We start from the raw sequence: 23,473 nt of genomic DNA on the forward strand, positions 1-23,473 counted from the left end.
GTCTGAAACAATCTTTCTTCTCCTTAATAGCCTTCTGGGCATCATCGTTCCACCAGGTATCTTTAGCTTCACTTCTACTTTCCCTGGTCATCCCAAACTCCTCTGAAGCTACCTTATGAATGCAAGTCGCCATCTTCATCCACATATTGTCTGCATCACCTCCTTCGTCCCAAGGGCCCTCCTTAATGACCCTCTCCTAGGAAGTATGAGTTGCCTCCCTCTTGAGCTTCCACCACTTCGTTCTAGCGACTTTGGCGCGCTTCTACCGCTGGACACGAATCCGAATGCGGAAGTCAACCACCACAAGCTTATATTGAGAGGGACGACACTCTCTCCAGGTATCACCTAACAATCTAGGCAAGCACGGATGTCTTCTCTTCTTGAGAGGACGAAATCAATCTGGCTAGAGTATTGACCACTACTAAAAGTCACTAGATGTGATTCTCCCTTTTTAAAGAGGGTGTTAGCTATGATCATGACCTGGGCTAGAGTGAAGCTCGAGACATCTTCTCCTTGATTCCTGATGCCATATAGCCATAGCCAAAGCCCCCATGCACCCCTTCAAAACCTGTATTAGATGTACCCATGTGGCCATTGAGGTCTCCTCCTATGAAGAGCTTCTCACCAATAGGTACACTCTTAACCATGTCCTCCAGACCTTCCCAGAACTCCCTCTTGGTGTTCTCATTATGGCCTACTTGCAGGGCATACGCGCTAATAACATTGAGAACTAAGTCCCAAACTACCAGCTTGACTAGAATAATCCGGTCCCATGCACCATGAAAAAAAAACTATTGACTCAAGCTTCCAATTGATAGCAATCACTAAATTAACTTTCTGAGTGCATGGTTAGTTCATCAAGGCCAAATGATTAAAGAGAGACAGAAAAACCAAAGGTCACCAATGTCTTGTTTCTACTATACTACCCAGTATACATGAGATTGGGCAATACCTTCATGTCTGGCTGGCGATCGAGCACATCACGCTCTCGAACGCCCCTGACCAGCTAGTTTGGAGATGGACGGCCTTCGGTACTTAGGGCATGTTCGTTAGCCCTCCACGGCCACCAACTCCTCAACTCCATCGTCAGGATCCTCTCGCCAGCTTCTCCCGAGCGAGCCGGGAGCGGGCGAAATGTTCAGGGACACGGCTTCTCGCTCGTTCCAGGAGTCAGTCCGAAGCCCATGAAATTGTCCCAATCTGGCCCATTCAACTCAAAATTTGTAGCAGGCTCATAGCCCAATTCGTTGTCGGTTCCATTTTCTTCGCGGTGGGATTGGTCGGTCGTGGGGGTCGTGGGATTAGAAGCTCAAACCGGTACGCTCAGACTCACTTCGTGGTGGCAGCATCATGTAATTTTGATCAACTCCCGCTTCTTCAGATCCTGGGAGCTGGGAATTGCTCGCTCCTCAACTCCACATAAAATACACTACCGTGATAGCCAGCTTCTCTCCTCCATAACCATGATTTGGAGCGTTCGGCTCAGCTCCAGACTTGAGTCGTGGAGTTGAGGAGCCGGAGGGCTCCCGAACACGCCCTTACACTACTAGCTCCTGCTACCTAACCACCTTCCAGGGATCCACAATTTCCTTCTCTTGGAAGCTCGTCTGGAAGAATTGGGCGCCACCGCGGGTGAAGTTCTTCCATTGGTTGGCAGACCAGGATAGGTGTTGGACGGCTGATCGCTTGGCTAGGCGTGGTCTCCTCCAGGCAGACTTGGCACGAAATCCTCTCCTGGCTACGGATGACCACCGCAAGACCAAGCCACGAACATTCGCTCATGGACCGGTGGCTGCACGCCAGGCAAAACACGCTGACACCGATGCGCAAAGGCCTAGCCTCCATTGCCCTCCTGGCGTCGTGGATAATCTGGAAGCAACGCAATTGCATCTTCGACGGCGCCCAGCCCTTGGTTCACGTGCTGGTCTCCAGGATCAAGGATGAAGCCCAGCAGTGGGCACGAGCTGGTGCCCGCGGCCTTCGCGCTGTCCTGCCGTCCACCTGGGATGTCACTAGTTTCACTGATCCTCATTTGTACTTGACCTCCTAGGAGGATTGTATCCAAACTCTACTTTTTCCATGCAATGAAACACAAAGGTCCTTTGTGTTTTCTCGAAAAAAAATAACTATAGTACCCAGTACTGGAGTTCATGCGCTTGCCTGGTAATCAATAACAATTACTCTTACTATTTTGTCCAAAACTAAACTGAATGCTGAATTATATATCTTACTAGCACATATGCCTGTGCGTTGCAACGGGAGATATAGTGACGTATCCACCGAAATATCCAGCAACATGTCCCAAGAACATCTAAATGATGCCACCCAGCAACGGCAAGAAGGCGTGCACCAAGGTCTAGTAATACTTCATAGCAATTGTACGGGCATGGCCAATTCACGCGAATTCAGGTGGGTGAGATTAGTTAGTGTGGGCCCCACAGTTGAATTAGGGGGGTGATTAGTTAGTGTGGGCCCACCCTTGAATTCACCGGGGAGAGAAATTAATTAGGGTGAGGAGAGATTTACGTGGCTTCGTCCCCAGATGCGTTGCGGAGCGTTACAACGCTCGCAGGTGAGTAAGTCTTTTCCCAATTGTACATTAAGAAGCATGCTATATATACAATGCTTTTGATATGATTTTTATACGACGATTCTGATCTTAAAAGGCCCCCTAATTTTTAAATCTTAAAGGCATTATTTGTAATCTGTCGTGAAAGAAAATCTCACTAAGCATTAGAAATAATGAATTATAATTCCTTCGCATTTGAACAAACAATCCCTACACATACAATACTTTTGGTACAACAATTCTGACCCTAAAGGACCCCCTAATTTTCAAATTTTAAAGGCATTATTTGTAAATTGAAGCAATTTTAAAATCTCATCAACTTTGTGTTAATTGCATGCCATGTCTGGGTAATTGCTTTGTGTCATATCATACACCTTTCTTTCTTTCTTGTTAAACTCTTCTTCCTTATTTATGCATACTGATCATGCCCTCGTATTATAATTTCTTTGCAACATATTATTATCTCCTTCCTTCTTCCTTGCTTTAGGGAGCTCACCTTCCTTATTTATGCCCAAGGATCACAACGCTGGTATTATATGGTCATTATCCTCTCCTTTTTCTTTTTCGAAATTCTCTTTCCATATATATATATATACATATATACCCTCTAATCACGCCACTCTTTTTCCTTATTGATGCCCACTGATCACACGCCACACATCTCATGAAATCTAAGCCATATATGTCAGCCACCTTTGTTTCCTTATTCTCAAAGGTGTTTTCCTCACAAACAGGGCCCATTATTACTAATTAATTCTCCAGGCTGCTTATTGATGTTGAATCGGAAACATATATAAATCGGTAGAATGGCTTGTAAAGCAGCAAGGTGGTACTAATTTATAAACAAACAAACGTTTTGTTTTGTATCCTGATGCTTTAGCTGTGTTGGTTGCAGCTTTGGGCCTCGACGTGCAACATTGTGAGTTCGATTCCATGTAAAGACGTTTATTTTCTGCATAATCTCGGTTGCATGTCATATTTTTTGCATGGGCCGATTTCGGGTCAAGGCCCAGTAAGGTGATTTAGCTCAGCCTGGCAAAGTTGTATCAAGGATGAAGAGTACGAGCAGGAGCAGCGTGACGGACGAAATTGTCGTGGTTCCCCAAATTAGTACCACCTCGCATATATGTTTTAAATTCAAATTGAAAACGTAAATTCACAGGAAGAAAGCGTATTGTGACGGTGAACCCACGGAGTCAATCCATGCTTTATTATTAGGGAAAGATAAGTATGATACGTCATTTATTTCTTTTATCATGTAGCAAAACACAAAACAGCAAATATGCTACTAAGTGTTGTACTGTCTCGAGATCTTCAAACTAAAAGTAGCAGCTTTCAACTGTTATCCATGACTCACAAAATGGATGTGCCATAGGTAGGTCCCCACAATGCACAAAGTTAGTACTTTTGCAGTAATAATTGCTCATAGGAAGAACTGTTATCTATGAATCTCTTGTCTTCCAGCCGTAGGTGCGGTGCTGACAGAATCATTGAAAGCTACATTTTCATATCACTCATTAGAGAACATATGTCAATGTTTTACCACTGAAAAGGAAAAATGTCAATACAGAACTTCTAAAAGTTTGGCAAATGAATTCAAGCTGGCAAGACAGCACCGCCTCAAAACATCCAAGGACAGAAATTTATCCTCGATCGCCATAACCCTATTATATTTAGAAGTTAGACCCTATCTTCATTCTAATTATACCATATATGTGGTTTATCCTAATAAACTTGCAATAAAACCTGATATGGAGAGGTATGCAGATCTGTGGTATATGTGCCCAAGTACTGCTGGCCCATAAAGGCCCAGGCCCATGTGTGTGCTGACCTATAGGAGGAGGAGCACGACGCTGTCTGGACAACAGCACCACAACAACACATATCGAACAGGTTAGGCATCCCTCCTCTGCTCCACATGGTATCAGAGAGAGGGGCATAGGCGGAGGCGACGGCGACGGCGATGGCTGGGTATGGCAGGGCGGCGTGGCTGCATGCGAGCTGGATACGGGGCGCATCTCCGGCAGGCGAGGCGCGGCGGCTTTGGCTGCACGTGGTGTGCGTTCGCCGGGATAGAGATTGAGAGAATGCTGCTGCTGTGTGGCATGTGCTACTGCTGTGTGGTACTTGCTGCTGCGTACGTGCTGATTTTAGAGTAGGGGGGCACAAAATAGTGGAGAAGAAGAGATTGCGTATGACTGGAGCTGCTGCTGCTGCTGCGAGCTGCTTCTGCTGATTGGAGAGGAAGGAGGTGGAAGAAGAGGTGGTGCTGGAGGTGCCGACGAGCTGCTGCTATCTTGGGAGTGTAAAGTAGGAGCTGGTGGTGCCTGTGTTGTGCTGCTTCTGCTGGAGGTGTTGCTGCTGCGTGTGGCTATTCAAGGAGGAAGGCTAACTGCTGCGTGTGGCTGCCTGGGAAGATCGTAGATGATGTGCTTGTGGATATGTTCAACGACTTGGCAGAGACCAGGGTCATGGATTCACTGCAGCCGGATGATGGGTGTTTGTGCGACACAGAGGAAGGAGGAAGGCATGTAGGAGATGAAGGAGAAGACCATGACCGGAAGAGGACGCATGTGTTGGGCAGGTGTGAGCTGCGTGAGGCAGAGAAGGCGACGGTGAATGGTGTTGGTTTGCTGTGGACATGTGCAGCAAGTATGTGGCGGCAGGCGTGTGCTTTGCTGCTTTCCCCCGGCGAAGAGATGCATGAAGTAGAGAATACGGGTGAGACCGAACAGCATGATAGCCATGAGGATACAAGTCTTCCAAGTTTGGCTCATTTTATCTATACAAATGAGGCCAACACTGAAAAGGCCACAATTGCTGCTCACATAACTGATCCGGAGTGGGTATTAGAGTCTGGTGCATCTCAACATGTTGCAGGTGACTTCAGGGAATTTGAGTCATATGATCAGCACATTCCCTCTCCATGTAACAGTATATGTACTGCTGACGGGAAATTGCGGCATATTAAGGGCATTGGGACAGTTCAATGTACCCCTACTATTAAGCTATCTTCGGCCCTACATGTGCCAGCTTTCCAGGTCAATCTGGTGTCTCTGAGTGCTCTAATCAACCATGTGGACTGTAGGATAACACTGACAGAGGAATGTGCTTGATTCAGGACAGAGCCGACTGGAATGAGAATTGGGACTGGAATAAGGCATAGGGGACTATGGAGGTACATGGACTGTGAGGGGCTTGGTCAGATGGGCAGCTCAGTGTTTGCGGCGATTGTGGAAGAAAGAGTCATCGATGATGAAACATCACTGCAGAATGGGGCATGTATCCTTTGCTAAATGTACAAGTTGTTTCCTGCTGTAATGAATGTAGTAGATAAGAACAAGCTAAAATGTGATGCGTGTGAGTTTGCAGAACACACGAGGACATCTTATGTGAGCAAGGGACTTAGAAGTATATCTCCATTCATGCTTGTTCACTCGAATGGATGGACAAGCCATGTGGTGTCAGTTAGTGGTGCAAGGTATTTTGTGACCTTTATTGTCATGGGTCTATTTGATGCATCACAAAGATGAAACTTTCCAATGCTTCAAGAATTTATATGCCTATGTGAAAAATCACTACAATGTTCAGGTACAATAAAGAACTGATAATGGCACTAAGTATGTGAACAAAGCGTTTGGGACTTTCTTATCAGAGCAAGAGTTTTGCGTCAAACCTCATGTCTGGACACTTCTCAGAATGGAGAATGGAGTGGCTGAAAGGAAGAACTGATACATTCTGGAGGTTGCTCGATCACTGATGCTTACTATGAATGTGCTAAAAGTCTAGTAATTGGATCCCTGACAAACCAACATATTCTTGTGGAGTGAAGTTGTGATGGCTGCAACATACCTGATCAATCGCACATCATCGAGAGTACTAGGTATAAAGTCACCTTCTGAGTTGCTTCTGGGAAAGAATGATTTTGTGGTTCCTACCAAGCTGTTCGGTTGTGTCTGCTTTGTCGGGGATCACAGGCCATCTGTGGGCAAATTAGATCCACGGGCCGTCAAGTGAATCTTCATCGGGTATTCTTATGGGCAGTGAGGCTACAAGTGTTGGAGTCCTTTTGAACGGAGGACCTTTCTGAGCATGGACGTCACCTTCACAGAACCCGACTGAAGCAGCACAAAGGTTGTGGAGGAGCAACTCCACCTTGCTGCTACAATGTGTACAGCACAAGTGTTGAAGGAACAACTTCAACGTGCTGCGCTAGATATCGCTCTAGAGTCGAATGTAGGCTGATAGGGCAGCAAGAGTTCAATCCAGAACTCCTAGGGCACAAGATCTACTCCAAGATCTTAGATAAGAACAACAAGTTCTATTATAGGTAGGGGTACATAGTCTGGGTATGAGGTGAGGACCTCTATTTATAGGGTTTTGGGAAGCCTTCACATACTTCTACTTATAGCTTGAATACTCTAGAAACATTATTTAAGGTTCACCATTCTACTCATAGTTACTCACAACTAGAAGACTCTAGAAAACAGTAGGTAGGATAAAGAAAAGAAAAGAAATACTAGACCACAACAAAGTATCTAGAAGTAGCCAAACAGATTTGACATATGATTATATTTTCATGTTCCTCATCATTCTCCCCTGGTTGTTTGGAACTCGCCCTCGAGTTATCTTCATAGAGCGCTTCTTCTGGATGGTAGAGAGTCAAGTCCGCAACATTGAAAGTGTTGGAGATACCCATATCGCTTGGAAGATCTATCACATAAGCATTATCATTTATCTTCCTCACGATAGAGAAGGGTCTATACCTTCGCTGCCTAAGTTTCCCTTTAACACCTAAAGGCAGCCTCTCTTTCGGAGGTAGACCATCACCTTATCACCAGCTTGGAATGATTTTGGCCTCCTTTTGCAATTAGCAAGTTGTTTATATTTCTGATTTTGTGCTTTCAAAGAACCGCGAATCTCTTCAAATAACTCGGTGTAATTATCAGCAAAGGACAATGCTGATTTTGAGTTTTCCCTTGATGGTAGCTTCATCAGGTCCACCACATGTGATGGAACTTTAGTGTAAACAATGGAAAAAGGGCTCCTTCCTATGGATCTATGCTTGGAGTTATTGTAGGAGAATTCTGCAAGAGATAAAGCCAAATCCCATTGTCCCTTTCTCCACAAATGCAACGGATCAGATTACCCAAAAACTTGTTCACCACTTCCGTTTGTCCATCTGTTTGTGGATGAGCAGTGCTAGAAAATTTCAATTCAGTGTTGAATGCATCCACAAAGTGAGCCAAAATGCAGCAAGAAACTTGCTATCACGGTCTGAAACAATGGACCTTGGAACTCCATGAAGTCTGACCACTTCTCGAAAGAATAGGTTCGCCACATGATGAGCATCCGTTGTCTTGCGGCATGGGATGAAATGAGCCATCTTAGAGAATCTATCCACGACCACAAGTACAGCATCACTTCATCGCCTTGTTCTTGGCAAGCCCAAGACGAAGTCCATAGAAATGTCCTCCCATGGAGCAACAAGAACAGGCAAAGGCATGTATAACCCTGTGTTCTGGACTTGGCCTGTGCAGGTCTGACATACGGGGCACCGTTGAACGAACTTTCCAGCATCTCTCTTTAGTTGTGGCCAAAAGTAGCGAGCTTCCAGGTTAGCGATAGTCTTGTCCCGTCCAACATGGCCACTAAGATCACTTGAATGGAGCTCTCTAACCAGCTTGTCACGTAGAGAACTTCTTGGAATGCACAAACGATCATTTTTGAAGAGATCAATCTTGCATCAAATAGTCATCACCTAATGGTTGGCCCCTTGCGTGCTTTACCCAAACATGACCAAAGTCTTCGTCACCCTCATACAACTCCTTTATTTGATCCATGCCCGGAAGTTCAGCTCAAGAGGCATGCACGACGACTCAAAGCATCGGCCACTCTGTTAGTTATTCCAGATTTATGCACGATGAGATAGTTAAACCTCTCCAGATATGCTGCCCATCTTACTAGCATGCGGTCAACATGCTTTTGATTTCTAAAATGCTTCAAGGATTGATGGTCGCTATAAACAATGAACTCTTTGGGCAGCAAATAGACTTCCCAAGTTTTCAACGCTCTGAAAACGGCGTATAATTCTTGTTGATAGGTACTCCATTTCTGTCTAGCTTCACTTAACTCCTCACTAAAGAAAGCAATGGGCTTCCTTTCTTGAGATAGGACAGCCCCAATGCCTACTCCACTTGCATCACACTCCAACTCAAAAGTCTTGTTGAAATCAGGTAGTACCAAGACAGGAGCTTGTGATAGCTTTTGTTTAATCTCATTGGAACTAGCTTCAGCTGCTTCTGTCCATTGGAACTTTCCTTTCTTCAAACACTCGGTAATTGGTGCCATGATAGTGCTGAAATTCTTCACAAATCGCCTATAGAAAGTTGCAAGGCCATGAAAGCTTCTTACCTCAGAAATGGTCTTAGGAGTTGGCCATTCTCGGATTGCTTCAACCTTGGAATCATCAACACGAATGCCGTCACATGTTATGACAAATCCTAGGAAAAGAAGTTGTGTTTGTAGGAAAACACATTTCTTCAAGTTGACGTAGAGCTCATTTTCCCTTAGTACTTCTAGCACCTTTCGAATATGATCAAAGTGTTCATCCTCATCCTTGCTATAGATCAAGATGTCATCGAAATAGACCACAACAAAGTGGAATAAAAAGGGTCTAAGGACTTGATTCATTAAGTGCATAAAGGTACTTGGTGCATTTGAGAGTCCAAATGGCATGACTAGCCATTCAAACAACCCTTCCTTTGTCTTGAAGGCGGTCTTCCATTCATCCCCGGGTCTTATACGGATTTGATGATATCCACTTCTTAAATCTAGCTTTGTGAACACTCTTGCTCCACTAAGCTGATCCAACATATCATCCAAACGGAGAATAAGGAATCTATACCTTATGGTGATCTTGTTAACGGCTCTATTGTCTGGACACATGCGCCAAGATCCATCTTTCTTTGGCATGAGTAGGGCTGGTACAGCACATGGGCTAATACTTTCTCGAATGTGCCCCTTTTGCAACAATTCCTCCACTTTCTCCTTCAATATATCATGCTCCTTTGGGCTCATTCGATAGTGTGGAAGATTAGGAAGACTTGCTCCCGGAATTAAGTCAATTCTATGTTGAATTCCTCTCATCGGTGGCAAGCCATGTGGCTCCCCAAGTATGTTCTGAAATTCTGCCAATAAACCACGTACCTTTGCTGGAATTTCAACAGGCAGGTGCTCTTCTCCCTTTACAACAAGTGCAGCACACAAATCTGCCTCCTTCAAGTCTTCCATAAACTCATGAGAGGTATGGGAGATAGTTAACATAGTTTTTCCCTCCTCCTTAGAGGTATTACCTTCGGTTTTGTTTGGTAAGATAATGATCTTTCTTTTGTTTCAAATGAAAGAGTAAGAATTTTCCTTGCCCTTGTGTGTAGTATCCACATCAAATTGCCAAGGCCTCCCAAGAAGAACATGGCTGGCATCCATGTCAACCACATCCCACAACACATTTGAGCGATAATGCTTACCCAAAGAAAGTGGCAGGTTGCATTGTTTGGTGATCCTCATATTCACTCCTTTCTTGATCCATCCAATAGTGTAGGGATTCGGATGATCATGGATTTCAAGCTTTAAATGGTCCACCAACTTCTGGGAGATAAGATTCTCGCAGCTGCAACTATCAATCACTAGTTTGCATACCTTGCCATTCACCGTGCATTTGCTCTCAAATATTTTCTTCCGTTGTGTGTCATCGAGTTGTGGTGTGGAACATAGGAGATGCTGGATCACACATACCACCTCTTCGCCTTCTTCTTGACAAACCTCTTGTCCGTCTACATCTTCAGATTCGTATTCTTCCTCATCGTTTTCACCATCATGGATAGTCGTGTTAACAAATTTCCTTAGTGGGCAACCGCTGGATACGTGTCCCTCTTTACCACATTTATAGCACTTTGGGCCTTCATTTGCCTTACCCTTGCTTCTAGTTTGTTTCGGGATTGGCTGTTTTGTCTTTGGTGGAGTGGCCTTTTCTTCCACTCTATTAGGTTGGCTCCTAGATGAGCCTTCGGTATGAGGATATGGAGGATATGGAGCCTTAGTTGTCTTTCTCATCCTCACAAACCTCTCGGCCTTTAAGGCTAGAGTTTGTGCTTGATCAACGGACCAGATTGTTGCATCATCAATCGATCTTGAATAGCATCATTGAGACCATTGATGTACCTTGCAACTTGTTGCCCTTCAGTTTCAGCAAGGTTGCACCTCACTTGTAGCCTTAGAAACTCCTTCGTGTAGTCTGAAACAGTCCTATTTTCTTGAGCACAATTTTGAAATTGGATAAATAGGATCTGAGTCATAATCAGCGGGCAAAAATCTCCCTTTCAAGAGGCCTTTCATTTATCGCCAAGTTCTAACACGAGGTTCTCCTCTCAGCCTGCGCTCCTCTTGAACGCGATGCCACCATGCACCGGCTCCTCCTTTCAACTTGTATGCGACCAAAGGAACTCTACGATCTTCCGGAACCTCCATGGCCTCAAAGAAAGTCTCCACTTCATATAACCAATCCAGGCACCCTTCAATGTCAACATTTCCATTAAAACTTGGGATCTCAGCTCTCACCTTGTATGTACCTCTTGCATATGTAGGGTTGGGTGCTCTCCGATATGCGTAGAGATTTGGTTCTTCAAGGGCATCATCATATTCTTCACCTTCAGAAGCTTCAACATAAATTGGCCTTCTTGAAGCACGTTGAACAACATGTTGTGGCGGTCTTGCTCCAAGATTACCTCTCCTTCCTTGATGAACATCTTCCTCTTCTTTAGATGAATCTCCTTCATTGGTAGCAGGGGGGACACCCTTTCTTATCATCTCAACCAGCTGGTCAAATCTCCTATTAAGATCTTCACGCAGCTCTTTGATTTGTTTCAGCAGCATCCAGCCTCTTCTCCAATTGCTCCATTGCTTGCTCCAACTTGCTCTCGAAGAGGACAGCAAGAACGATTATGGGTCAACGAGGCTCTGATACCACCTGAAGCAGCACAAAGGTTGTGGAGGAGCAACTCCACCTTGCTGCTACAATGTGTACAACACAAGTGTTGAAGGAACAGCTTCAACGTGCTGCGCTAGATATCACTCTAGAGGCGAATATAGGTTCATAGGGCAGCAAGAGTTCAATCCAGAACTCCTAGGGCACAAGATCTACTCCAAGATCTTAGATAAGAACAACAAGTTCTATTATAAGTAGGGGTACATAGTCTGGGTACAAAGTAGAGGTGAGGACCTTTATTTATAGGGCTTTGGGAAGCCTTCACATACTTCTACTTATAGCTGGAATACTCAAGAAAATTATTTAAGGTTCACCATTCTACTCATAGTTACTCACAACTAGAAGACTCTAGAAAACAGCAGGTAGGATAAAGAAAAGAAAAGAAATACTAGACCACAATAGAAGTATCTAGAAGTAGCCAAACAGATTTGACATGTGATTATATTTTCATGTTCCTCATCACCAACCCATTTTATGGTGAGAAAATTGATCTTAGTGGATTATTTGAAAGTCTTGACCATACCCAATCTACTGTGATAGGTCAAGAGGGGGAGAGTGGTAGTTGCGGTGGTGCCAATTTAGTGTTGCGGCTGTTAGGAAAGCAACTTGTATTTCCAGGTGGCCATAGGCCAGTATATATACATGTACAGGTGTGGAATATATGCAAGAAACCCCTTATACAATAGGGTAAATACGAAAGGTTACATGGCTATATATATAACTCTAACACCCCCCTCAAACTCATGGTGGATTAACAACACTGAGTTTGGAGATATAGAAGCCATGCTACACTCTAGTCTGGGCCTTCGTCAGAAAATCCGCCAACTGTAACTCGAAAGGCACATACTGAAAAGCAATAACCTGATCCTGCACACCAGCACGCACATAGAGAGCATCAACACCAATATGCTTGGTGAGCTCATGCTTCACAGGATCGCGCGCAATGCTAATAGCACCTGTACTGTCAGACAAGAGCGGAGTAGGTGTAGTAACAGAAACACCAAAATCCTGAAGTAACCACCGTAACCAAGTCACATCTGCCGTCAAAAGAGCCATAGCTCGTAACTCAGCCTCTGCACTCGAACGGGAAACTGCAGTCTGTTTCTTCGTCTTTCAGGCAATGAGAGAACCAACAAGAAAAACACAATAAGCAGAAAGTGAACGGCGATCGGAGGGATCACTAGCCCACGTAGCATCCAAATAGGCCTGAAGTTGTAAAGAATTGGAGCGAGGAAAGAATAGACGGTGAGAGATCGTGCCCCAAAGATATCGGAGAACACGAAGGAGGTGACTATAGTGAACCGAAGTGGGAGCGGAGACAAACTGACTCAGAATATGAACCGGATAAGAGATATCCGGACGAGTGACAGCTAGGTAGACAAGACTCCTAACAAGATGACGATAACGCGTCAGGTCAAGCAAGGGGTCACCATCAGTATCACGGAGGTGAACATTGAGCTCCATGGGAATCTCAACAATGCGCTCATCAGTAAGAGCAGCACGAGCAAGAAGATCCTGTATATACTTTTTCTGGGATATAAAAAAGCCATCAGAGGTAGAAGAGACTTCAATCCCAAGAAAGTAGCGAAGAGGTCCAAGATCGGACATAAAAAATTGCTCACTAAGACGGGCCTTTACAAAGGCAATATACTCGGGGTCGTCGCCAGTGATGATCAGGTCATCAACATAGAGAAGAAGATGAGTCCGACCACGAGGAGAAAGGTGGACAAACAATGCTGGATCATGAGCATTCGCTGAAAAACCAGCGGCAGTCACCACAGAGGCAAAACGCTCAAACCAGGCGCGGGAGGCTTGCTTAAGGCCATAGAGAGAGCGACGAAGACGACATACCATGCCATCAGGAACAGAATACCCAGGTGGTGGCTGCATGTATACCTCCTCACGCAGCTCACCGTTAAGAAAGGCATTCTTAACATCAAGCTGAGATACAGACCAGTGGCGCGCAGAGGCCACGGCAAGAAGTGTGCGGATAGTGGACATATAGGCCACAGGAGCAAATGTCTCATCATAATCACGACCATGCTCCTGCTGAAAACCACGAACCACAAGACGAGCTTTGTAACGCTCAAGAAAACCATCGGAGCAAGTCTTAACCTTGTAGACCCACTTACAAGTGATGGGACGGACACCTGGAGGAAGAGAAATAAGATCCCATGTACCAGTGCGTTCAAGAGCAGCAATCTCCTCTGCCATCGTAAACTGCCATTCAGGATGAACAACAGCCTCACGATAAGAAGTCGGCTCAAGAACAGCAGCACCCGCGGTTGAAAAACCAAGGCGATCAACAGGCGGAAGCGGACGAGGACGCAAGCCATAGGTAGGCTGAGACGAGAAGGACGACACGTCAGCAGATGCATCCACATTACGTGAACGACGAGTGTAATACTAAGGAAAAGATGGAAGAAAAGAGGAGGAATAGCCGAGGTAGAATCAAGAGGTGGAGACGAAGAAATCACTGAGGATGAAGGTGCAAAATCTGGTGACATGCGAGGTGAGGAAATCGTGGGAGATGGTGGCGGCAAATCGGCAAGAGGTGGAGAAGTAGAGTGAGCAGGACGGAGAGACAAGGGCTCAACTGGAGTGATAGGTGTGTCGGGAAAAGTGAGAAAAGAGATATCCTCCACAGAAAAGGTCGAGGAAGACGGACGCGGGTAGAAGGGACGAGACTCATCAAAAGTCACATCCTGAGAAATACGCATCCGACGACCGATAGGATCCCAACAACGATAGCCCTTATGCTCATCACTATAGCCTAAGAAAACACACTCAACAGACTGAGCGGTCAGTTTGGTGCGTTCGCGAGGGGCAAGAAGAACATAGCAAACACAACCAAACAAGCGAAGCGTCGAATAATCAGGATAACGGTCAAAAAAACGCTCGAAAGGAACACCACCCTGCAGAGCAGCGGAAGGCTGAAGGTTGATGAGATAGGTGGAGGTGAATATAGCCTCGGCCCAAAAATGAGGTGAAAGAGAAGCGGCGATCATCAACGCACGAGCCGTCTCAAGAAGGTGGCGATGCTTACGCTCAGCCACACCATTCTGGCATGAGCACCAGGACAAGAGAACTGAGAAAAAGTGCCCTGCTCAGCAAGAACACCATGCAACATCTTGGAAATATACTCGCCAGCGAATTCAGCACGGAACACACGAATAGGCGAAGAGAACTGAGTGTGAACCATAGCAGCAAAACGCTTATAGATGGAAAGAACCTCACTACGAGAAGTCATAAAATAAAGCCAAGTGTAACGAGAGAAATCATCTATGAAAATAATATAGTATCGATGGCCCCCTTTCGAAGCGAAGGGAGCCGGACCCCATACATCAGAATGGACTAAATCAAAAGGACGCTGAGACACCGACTCACTAGTAGGGTAAGGTAACTGAATCTGTTTTCCTAGTCTACAACCCTGACACTCTAAAGAGACATCTCCTGAGACAGACCCCAGAAGACCTCGACAAACTAATGACGACAAGCGAGACCCACAAAGATGACCAAGTCGATGATGCCACTGCTAGGAGCCGGTAGCTGAAGTGACAGAAGCGGATGGACTGGCAATAGTGGTGGCAGCGGAAGGAACATGAAGCCAGTCTAGCTCCCAAAGACCCTGAGAGTCACGGCGGCGAGGGCCAGCCCCAACCAAAGTGTGCGTTCGACGATCCTGAACAAAACAAGAGTCAACGTCAAGGATGACGCGACAACCAGAATCAGTAAGTTAACTGGCAGAAAAAAGATTAATGTTAAGTCGAGGAACATGAGCAACATCAGGAACAGAGTAAGAAGGTGTGGTAAGATTGCCTCGACTAGCAACAGAAAGAGGAGTACCATCAGCAGCGAGTACATGAACAGGAAAATCAAGCGATTTAAGATAGGACAAATTTAAAGAATGAGAAGGCTATTCCAACTTATGCTATGTCAGTTTTCAGGCTCTCCAAGCAGGTATGCAAAGGGATAATCTCTGCAATATCTCAATTCTGGTGGGGAGATGATGACCAACAAAAGCATATACACTGGTTTGCATGGTGGAAAATGTGCGTTCCAAAAAGACAAGGAGGTATGGGGTTCAAGGATTTGGGGAGTTTTAATTTGGCTATGCTAGCTAAACAATGTTGGAGACTACTTTGTGAGCCAAACTCCCTATGTGCCCAAGTGCTTCGTGCAAAATACTACCCATCAGGGGACCTTCTGAATTGTGAATTGAAGAAGGGAAGTTCCTATACTTGGCAAAGCTTGTGGGCAGGTATACAAACTTTTAAAAGAGGACATATTTGGCGAGTTGGAGATGGAAACAATATTGATATATGGGATGATTGTTGGATTCCGAGCAGTCCAAACAGGAAGATTTTGACTAGGAGAGGGAATATTGTATTCACAAAAGTTGGTGAACTGATTGATCACGAAGCTCGAGTTTGGGATGAAACACTAATCAGAGAGCTGTTTTGGGCGGTAGATGCGGAAAGGATTCTCAAAATACCCCTGGCTATAGGGATGATGGAAGATTTTGTGTCATGGAATCATAATAAGAATGGATTGTTCACAGTTAAATCAGCTTATTATTTTGAATGGGATCATCAGCATGGTCGGAAGTTACGGATCACAAGACCATATGATACTTCCTCATGTAATCCAGTATGGAAGGCCTTATGGGATTTAAAAACTCCGGCTAAGGTTAAGATCCATTGTTGGCGTGCTTTGTATGGCACAATCCCATGCTATGGCGTACTTGCAAATCGTCATATACAAAGCTGGAGCGAATGCTCTATCTGCTCAATTGATTGTGAAAGCATTGGCCATATGTTTTTTAAATGCCAAAGAGCGAAAGAAATCTGGTCTCACCTGGGTATGAATGGAATTGTTGAGGAGGCTTGTTTTGCGGAGGTGGATGGGATTGGCCCCCTTGAACGGCTACTGTTAGACACTAACAATGTGCCTATGATGGCAGGTATCCGGAGGTGTGATATTGTGGCTGTAGCCTCCTGGTACACATGGTGGGAACGGAGGAAGTTCACAAGAGGTGAGGCGCTGCAAGCACCGGTCAGATCAGCTCAAGCCATCTCGCTGCTGGCTTTAAACTTTGCTCGAGTGAAGAAACTCAGAACTGCCAAAGTGATCAGACATGGCTGGACTAAACCATCAGAGGGATTTGTGAAATTAAATGTTGATGCTGCTTTTAATGAGGAAACAGGTACAGGGCAACAGGGGCAATTATTCATGATTATACAGGAGCTCCAATTGCCGGGGGTAGCTCATGTATGTCATTCATTGATACACCGGCGACCGCTGAAGCGTGTGCACTTCGTGATGGTTTGATCATTGCAGGTAATGTAGGATGCAACAAACTCCTAGTCGAAAGTGATTGTATGGAAGTAGTGAAGGTCATGCAAAATGGCGGCAATTCTCTAGGTGTGGCGGCAGCCATTTATGAAGAATGTACTTTTCTATGCCGAAATTTTACACGTGTAATTTTCTCACACTGCCCTAGGGAAGCTAATAGAGCAGCCCATAATCTGGCTAGATTTAGTGAGGGGAACCATTCTTGGCAGGAACCTCCAGGTTTTATTCGTGCTGTGCTAGTTGATGATGTAACTGTGATTCCAGATCAATAAAAATCACCATGATGGCTTTCCTCAAAAAGAAAAGAATGAGAAGACATATGAAAAGAAGCTCCGGAGTCCAGAACCCACGAGGATGTATCTGACTGTATAGAGGGTGGTTGCTCAGTGCGGGAAGCATCAGTCACAGAACCTGCAGTACCCGTCGAAGGAGAACCTGAAGCGGCAAATAGACGCTTAAGTCGCAGAATATCCTGCTCAGTCAAAGCGGTGGTTGAAGATATCGAAGTAGAAGAAGACCCTGAAGCTGATGATCGCGCCTTACACATGTGTTTCTTCTTCTGGAAGCACTGAGACTCAACATGACCATCCATCTTGCAGTAGCTGCAGTGAGGACGAGACCGACCCTGGCCGCACGTAAGAGTAGGCAAGAGCGGCGGAGCACTCGAGTGGGAAGGGGTCGGTGCAGCGGGCATAGCAGGAACTCGAGTAGCGAGCACAGAGGGAACCTCAAGTAAACCAGCGCCACAAAGGCGAGTCTCCTCAGCACGGATCTCAGAAAGCGCCTCCATGAGGGAGATACGACCACGAGCAAACAACTGAGCGCGTCGGGGCTCAAACTCCTTACGGAGTCGAGACAAGAACTCGTAGACACGATGAAACTCAAAATCAGCCCGCATAGCCTGGCAACACTGACAAGTACGACAACCAGCAGTGCGGAGAGAATCAAGCTGACGCCAGATAGCAGAACTCTGTGCATAGAACTCATCAACAATGGAGTCACCCTGCTGAAGAGCATGCTCCTGACGAACCACAGACAGGTATAAGGCATCACCAGAGGGCTGATAACGCTGACGAAGCCGAGTCCACATCTCAAATACAGTAGAGAGGCCGAGAAACTTAGAGGCAAACTGAGGCAGAACACTAGCAGTGAGAACAGCTGCGGCACGAGCATCATCATCAAGCCACTGAGTGTAAGCAAACAAAGCTGCATGATAATTCTAAAGTGCGTCCTCATAGGTCTGAACCCGTTCATCATAAGCATGAACGGCAGCATCATCAGCCAGCTTAGATGCATCCTTCACAGCCTGATTAGCGTCGGCAGTAAGAACCAGTGGCGTCGGCGGAGTAGGAGCCACAGGAGGAACCGACACAGCGGACTGGGGACCTCGCCAGAAAGAACACCCCAGAGACGAAGGCCACGCATATGAATGCGCATAAAGCCAACAAACTCAATGTAGTTGGTACCATCAAAAATCATCGGACAGCGAGGGACAGCAACATAGCCTGAGGACAGAGACATCGCACCTGTATTTATTTATTTTTGGTCAACAAAAGGGAACCAGCAGAGGGTCCGGATGAGAACAGCAGTAGCAGTCAGGGGCCGGGCAGGACCCCGAGCGAAGCAGCAGCAGGGGCAGATTGGAAAACGGGATGGGGTTGGCGTCCTGGGCAACAGCAGCACCTGTTCAATCCTTAACAAGCAGCAGCAGCAGGAGGATTGGATGGGAGTGCTCGGGCTGGAGGCGGAGATCAGCGGACGGGCCGACCGGATCGAGCAGCACAGAGTTGGCCGGCGAACTCGAGGACGGAAGCAGCCGGCCTGGGCGCTCGATGAGGAGAGAGCAGCGCCGCTCGGAGAAGGACGACGACCGCTCGGAGATTGGATCGGGAGCACGAGTTGCGTGTGCGAAAAAAAACCTAAGGCTCTAATACCATGTTAGGAAAGCAACTTGTATTTCCAGGTGGCCATAGGCCAGTATATATACATGTACAGGTGTGGAACCTATGCAGGAAACCCCTTATACAATAGGGTAAATACGAAAGGTTACATGGCTATATATATAACTCTAACAGCGGCAAACCGTTGAGGATGTTATTCCGGTAAAGCGAAGCGTGCAGCAGCCTCAGAAACCGATAATACCACTGAGTGAAGGACCGATTGTGACTGATGGGGTGCCGAGCCAGGCAGACGGTGCTCCCACCAGACTGGTAGTGTACCGAGGTGGACGGCAGAGCAAGAGCAACAACTAAAGGTGTATTCACGGAAGCGAGGTGATGGCGTTGCACATCAGGAGGAGCAACTAGATCAGCCACTGACTGAACAACAGGTTAGTACTTACGTGATTTCCATCTCTGATGGGGATCAGGCTGAAGGGTCGATTGATTGGCCAATTGCTGTGAGGAGAACTACTCGAGCAAAAGCAGGCATACCAGAAAAATGATGTGCGTTCGATGTCAATGATTTTGGGAATTATGTCTCCTATGAAGCATTATCTCCAGCCTACAAAGTGTTTGTTGCTTCTCTTAGTCTAGGTCAATTCCGACTGACTTGAAGGCAACGGAGGCCTCAAAATGGCGTATGACCATGGTGGAGTTGGAGGCTTTGTGTAAGAATAAGACATGGGTACTGGCACCTCTTCCATCAGGAAAGAAGACAGTCAGCTGCAATTGGGTATACATTGTGAAACAAAATGCAGAAGGGAAGATTGAAAGGTCTTTTAGATCCTTTAGATCACTACTCCCTCTGTAAACTTCTATAAGATCTTTTAGATCACTACTCCCTAACTTCTATAAGATCTTTTAGATCACTACTTTAGTGATCTAAAAGATCTTATAAAAGCTTCGAGGGAGTACAAAGCAAGGCTTGTGGTGAGGGGGTACAACCAGACCTACGGCATTGACTATGATGAGACCTTTGCTCCAGTAGCGAATACTGTATGGATTCTGATCTCCTGTGAAGCAAATTTCGGGTGGTCTTTACATCAACTTGATGTGATGAATGCTTTCTTGCGTGGGAACTTGCAAGAGGAGGTCTACATGGAGATCCCACCTGGTTTCTTGACTTCTGAGACTGCTGGCAAGGTATGCAGGTTAAAGAAAGCCCTTCACGGACTGAAGCAGTCTCCAAGAGCTTGGTTTGAAAAGTTCAGACGGGCGGTGTGTGACATGTGGTATCAGGTATGAACAATGCAATGGTGACCATACACTGTTTTATACAGTCCGAAGGGAAAAATACCATTCTTGTAGTTTATGCAGATTATATCATTATAATCTGAGTGATGGCGTAGAGATAGCAAGGTTAAAGAGGTGCTTGAGTAAGGCCTTTGAAGTTAAGGATCTTGGTCGACTCAAGTACTTCCTTGGTATAGAAGTGGCCAGCTCTTTCTCAAAGAAAGTATACCTTGGACCTTCTCTGTGATGTTGGCAACTTCGGATGTTGGGTTGTCAAGCAGCTTCAACCCCAATTGAACAAAACCATAAGGTGATCTGGTGGATAAAGAAAAATATCAACAATTGGTGCGAAGATTGTTGTACTTGTGTCATACACGAGTACACGACCATGCATTGCATTTGCAGTAAGTGTTGTGAGCAGATACATGCATGAGCCTAGAAGTGAACATCTTGAGGCATTACATAGAATCTTGAGATACTTGAAAGGTACTCCTGGGAAAGGACTGTTGTTCAAGAGTCATGGACACCTTGTTGTAGATGGTTATTGTGATGTTGATTGGGCTAGCTACCTGGATGGCAGGAGATCAACTTCAGGCCATTGTGTTTTTGTAGGAGGAAATCTAGTGTCTTGGAGAAGCAAGAAACAACCTGTTATTTCCAAATCAACTGCAGAGGCTGAATAGAGCCATGTCTCAGGGCTGAGTGAGTTGTTATGGACAAGGAATCTGTTAGAAGAGCAGAAGATATTGAAGACTAGTTGCATGAACGTATGGTGTGACAACAAGTCGGCAATTAATATAGCAAACAACCCAGTTCAACATGACAGAACCAAACATGTGGGGATAGACAGATTCTTTATCAAAGAACAGCTGGACGTTGGGATTATCAAGATAGAGTATGTGAGTTCAAGGCAACAAATTGCAGATTGCTTGCTTGACTAAAGGATTGGAACCAGAGAATGCAACTTAGTGTGTGACAAGATAGGAATGATAGATAGATATCACCCCTCTTGAGGGGGAGTGTTGTATAAGAGCCCAAGTACTGCTGGCGCATAAGGCCCAAGCCCATGTGGGTGCTGACCCATAGGAGGAGGAGCACGACGCTGTCTGGACAACAGCGCCGCCACAACACACATTGACCAGGTTTGGGATCCTTCCTCTGCTCCACAAGAACTTCATAGTGAATGCAAGAGAGTTTTCTTTCAAAAAAATGTTCTAAAAAGATAGAGGAAAGGTTACAACATAAATTGCAGATGTGTGACTTTCATCAAGAATAATAAGGTAAAAAGGCCTGGATGTTGCCAAATAGTATTAGCACCGTAATAGTACTAACCTGATCATCAAGAAAGTCAGTACACTTGTAGCAAACTCGCATCCCATTAGATAGTATCATCTCAGTGGCACCTATGCCTGGGTGCTCCACTTTATCAACAATAATTCTGTGATGAAATTTGGCAAGTACAACAGTAAGAATGTGCGGAATACTAAGATGCTTCTGTGGGCAGAAAAATGCACACAAATTATTCAAATAATCATTTAAAAAGACGGTTCATCGTGAGCAAAAGATCAATTCCATTTGTATAAGAAGAAAATGATAATGCCATAATACCCTGGCACTGGACTTCGGCTAACAATTTCTTCAGGGATTTGCTCTTCCTCCCAGGGAGGAATACTCCTCTTTTCTTCTAGAGTGTTAACTTTCAATACAACAGCTTTCAGATCCTCCAAAGAAGCATGGGCCCGGGGCTCAACTATCTTGATAACACAGCTACTGGTTGTTGAAAAGTTTTCCGCAAACTTCACCACTTCAGCAGAAGAAATGTCTGGTTGAAGTAAAGATAGAGACAGAGACAATTTTGAAGAAAAAAAATTGTCAGAATAACACTGTAAACTGAAAAGCAATGAATTCATTGAAAAGAAAATTGAATAGCATAACAAAGCCTAAAAATGAACTCTTACACTAGGTAGCACGCGAGTGTACTTACATGGAAGAAGAGTCTTCTGCAACCGTGCTTCATATTCAATCCCGACAACAGGCTCCTCGCAAAGAAAATGCTGCAATGGGTGAAGGAAATGCCACTAGTATGCTTAGCAAATTGATGATGGGGCATCATGTGACTTAACTGATATATTAAGCAAACCTGTAGTTCGTAATCATATTACTAGAACAATTGATCGCATAAGTACCAGGGAAAAAATACAGGAGCTGAGATAATATTAACTACATTAAGATCTGAAGAATAAATTCATAAAACACATGGCACTTGACCGAACCTAGTTAATAGTTTGGTTGCTAAACATGCAATGAGATAAATTCTACAAAACCTAAACTGGAGAAATGTTAAGAGACAGAATTATGAGAACCTGCAGATACTCATCACGTAAGCTGGTTGATTGCATTTGATCACGCTCCAGATATGCAGACTCGATCTCTGACATCATTAAAGCACTCACAATGGATATCTCACGTTCAGAAAACCCATAGAGCCGTGCCCTAGCAACCTTCAGAAAAGATATTGTAAAAGGGATCACTTTGAAGTCAAAACATCTCAAGATTAGATAAACCACATTCTTTCAACCATAAAGCGTAATTCTCTGTATTAAGAAATCATTGCCAGTGTGCCAACGATTAGCTCCGCAATGAGGATACAATCAAACAATAAAGTAAGGGTGGTCTTTGCGTACTAATTGTTTTCTGCCATTGGCTCACTGGAACTTCCCATGATATTTTGTTATTCTAACCAGTTGGTTGACCATTAGATTTTTGTTAATGCAGGGTGCCATGGCAAGAAATCTATCTCCGTTTAATACCTCAACTAGCATAGACTCAAGAGCCTCAACCGTGCCTTTTTCGCGACAACTGGATGTCATAATATATGCCTTCACCGGACGGACAAGAGCATCCGCAGCTGAAGAGCAAGAGAAGTATGGAGGATCCCTCCTACGAGATAGTTTGAAGAGCCTCTGGTTCAGAGCACAATGGAAAATTGATTCTGCCAATGAGTCCCTATAATCCTTGACTGTTTTAATTTCACCGGCAGGCATCTTGCAGCTAATAACAACAGCTGACTGTTTTTGGTACAAGAAAACAGATAAAAGGTGTCTTATTAGAAACATCACAGTTAGATACAAAATATATCCCAGATTATAAAGTACTGACCCCTGCAGCTTCGGATTCCACAAAGCATGAAAATCGAGGTTCAATATGCGATGGAACTGGAAACTCCGGTATAACCGGTGGAGGGCAGGAAATTGAGGCTTTCTGGCCAAAATGCTCCTTTATTAACTCAACAACAGCCTGCAGTAAGTCAAGAGTTACACACAAAATGGC

The 23,473-nt window shown here is 45.1% G+C and overlaps 1 protein-coding gene across 2 annotated transcripts in view; it reads right to left on the reverse strand.

The window, feature by feature from the left end:
• Nucleotides 1–23,473, reverse strand: part of LOC125544017 (zinc protease PQQL-like) — a 30,088-nt gene that overhangs the window by 5,300 nt on the left and 1,315 nt on the right. For both annotated transcript variants that reach the window (XR_007299240.1, XM_048707539.1), the window contains exons 5-10: nucleotides 23,303–23,440; nucleotides 22,954–23,211; nucleotides 22,507–22,644; nucleotides 22,128–22,197; nucleotides 21,752–21,965; nucleotides 21,476–21,581 (exon numbers count right to left, since the gene is read on the reverse strand). Coding sequence is in view for 1 of the 2 variants with exons in the window: in XM_048707539.1 (XP_048563496.1) it covers nucleotides 21,476–21,581; nucleotides 21,752–21,965; nucleotides 22,128–22,197; nucleotides 22,507–22,644; nucleotides 22,954–23,211; nucleotides 23,303–23,440 (924 nt within the window). In the remaining variant the exon portion in view is untranslated. The remainder of the gene's footprint in view (nucleotides 1–21,475; nucleotides 21,582–21,751; nucleotides 21,966–22,127; nucleotides 22,198–22,506; nucleotides 22,645–22,953; nucleotides 23,212–23,302; nucleotides 23,441–23,473) is intronic.

The sequence above is a fragment of the Triticum urartu genome, chromosome 3 (genome assembly GCF_003073215.2).
Source record: "Triticum urartu cultivar G1812 chromosome 3, Tu2.1, whole genome shotgun sequence".
Lineage (NCBI taxonomy): Eukaryota > Viridiplantae > Streptophyta > Magnoliopsida > Poales > Poaceae > Triticum > Triticum urartu.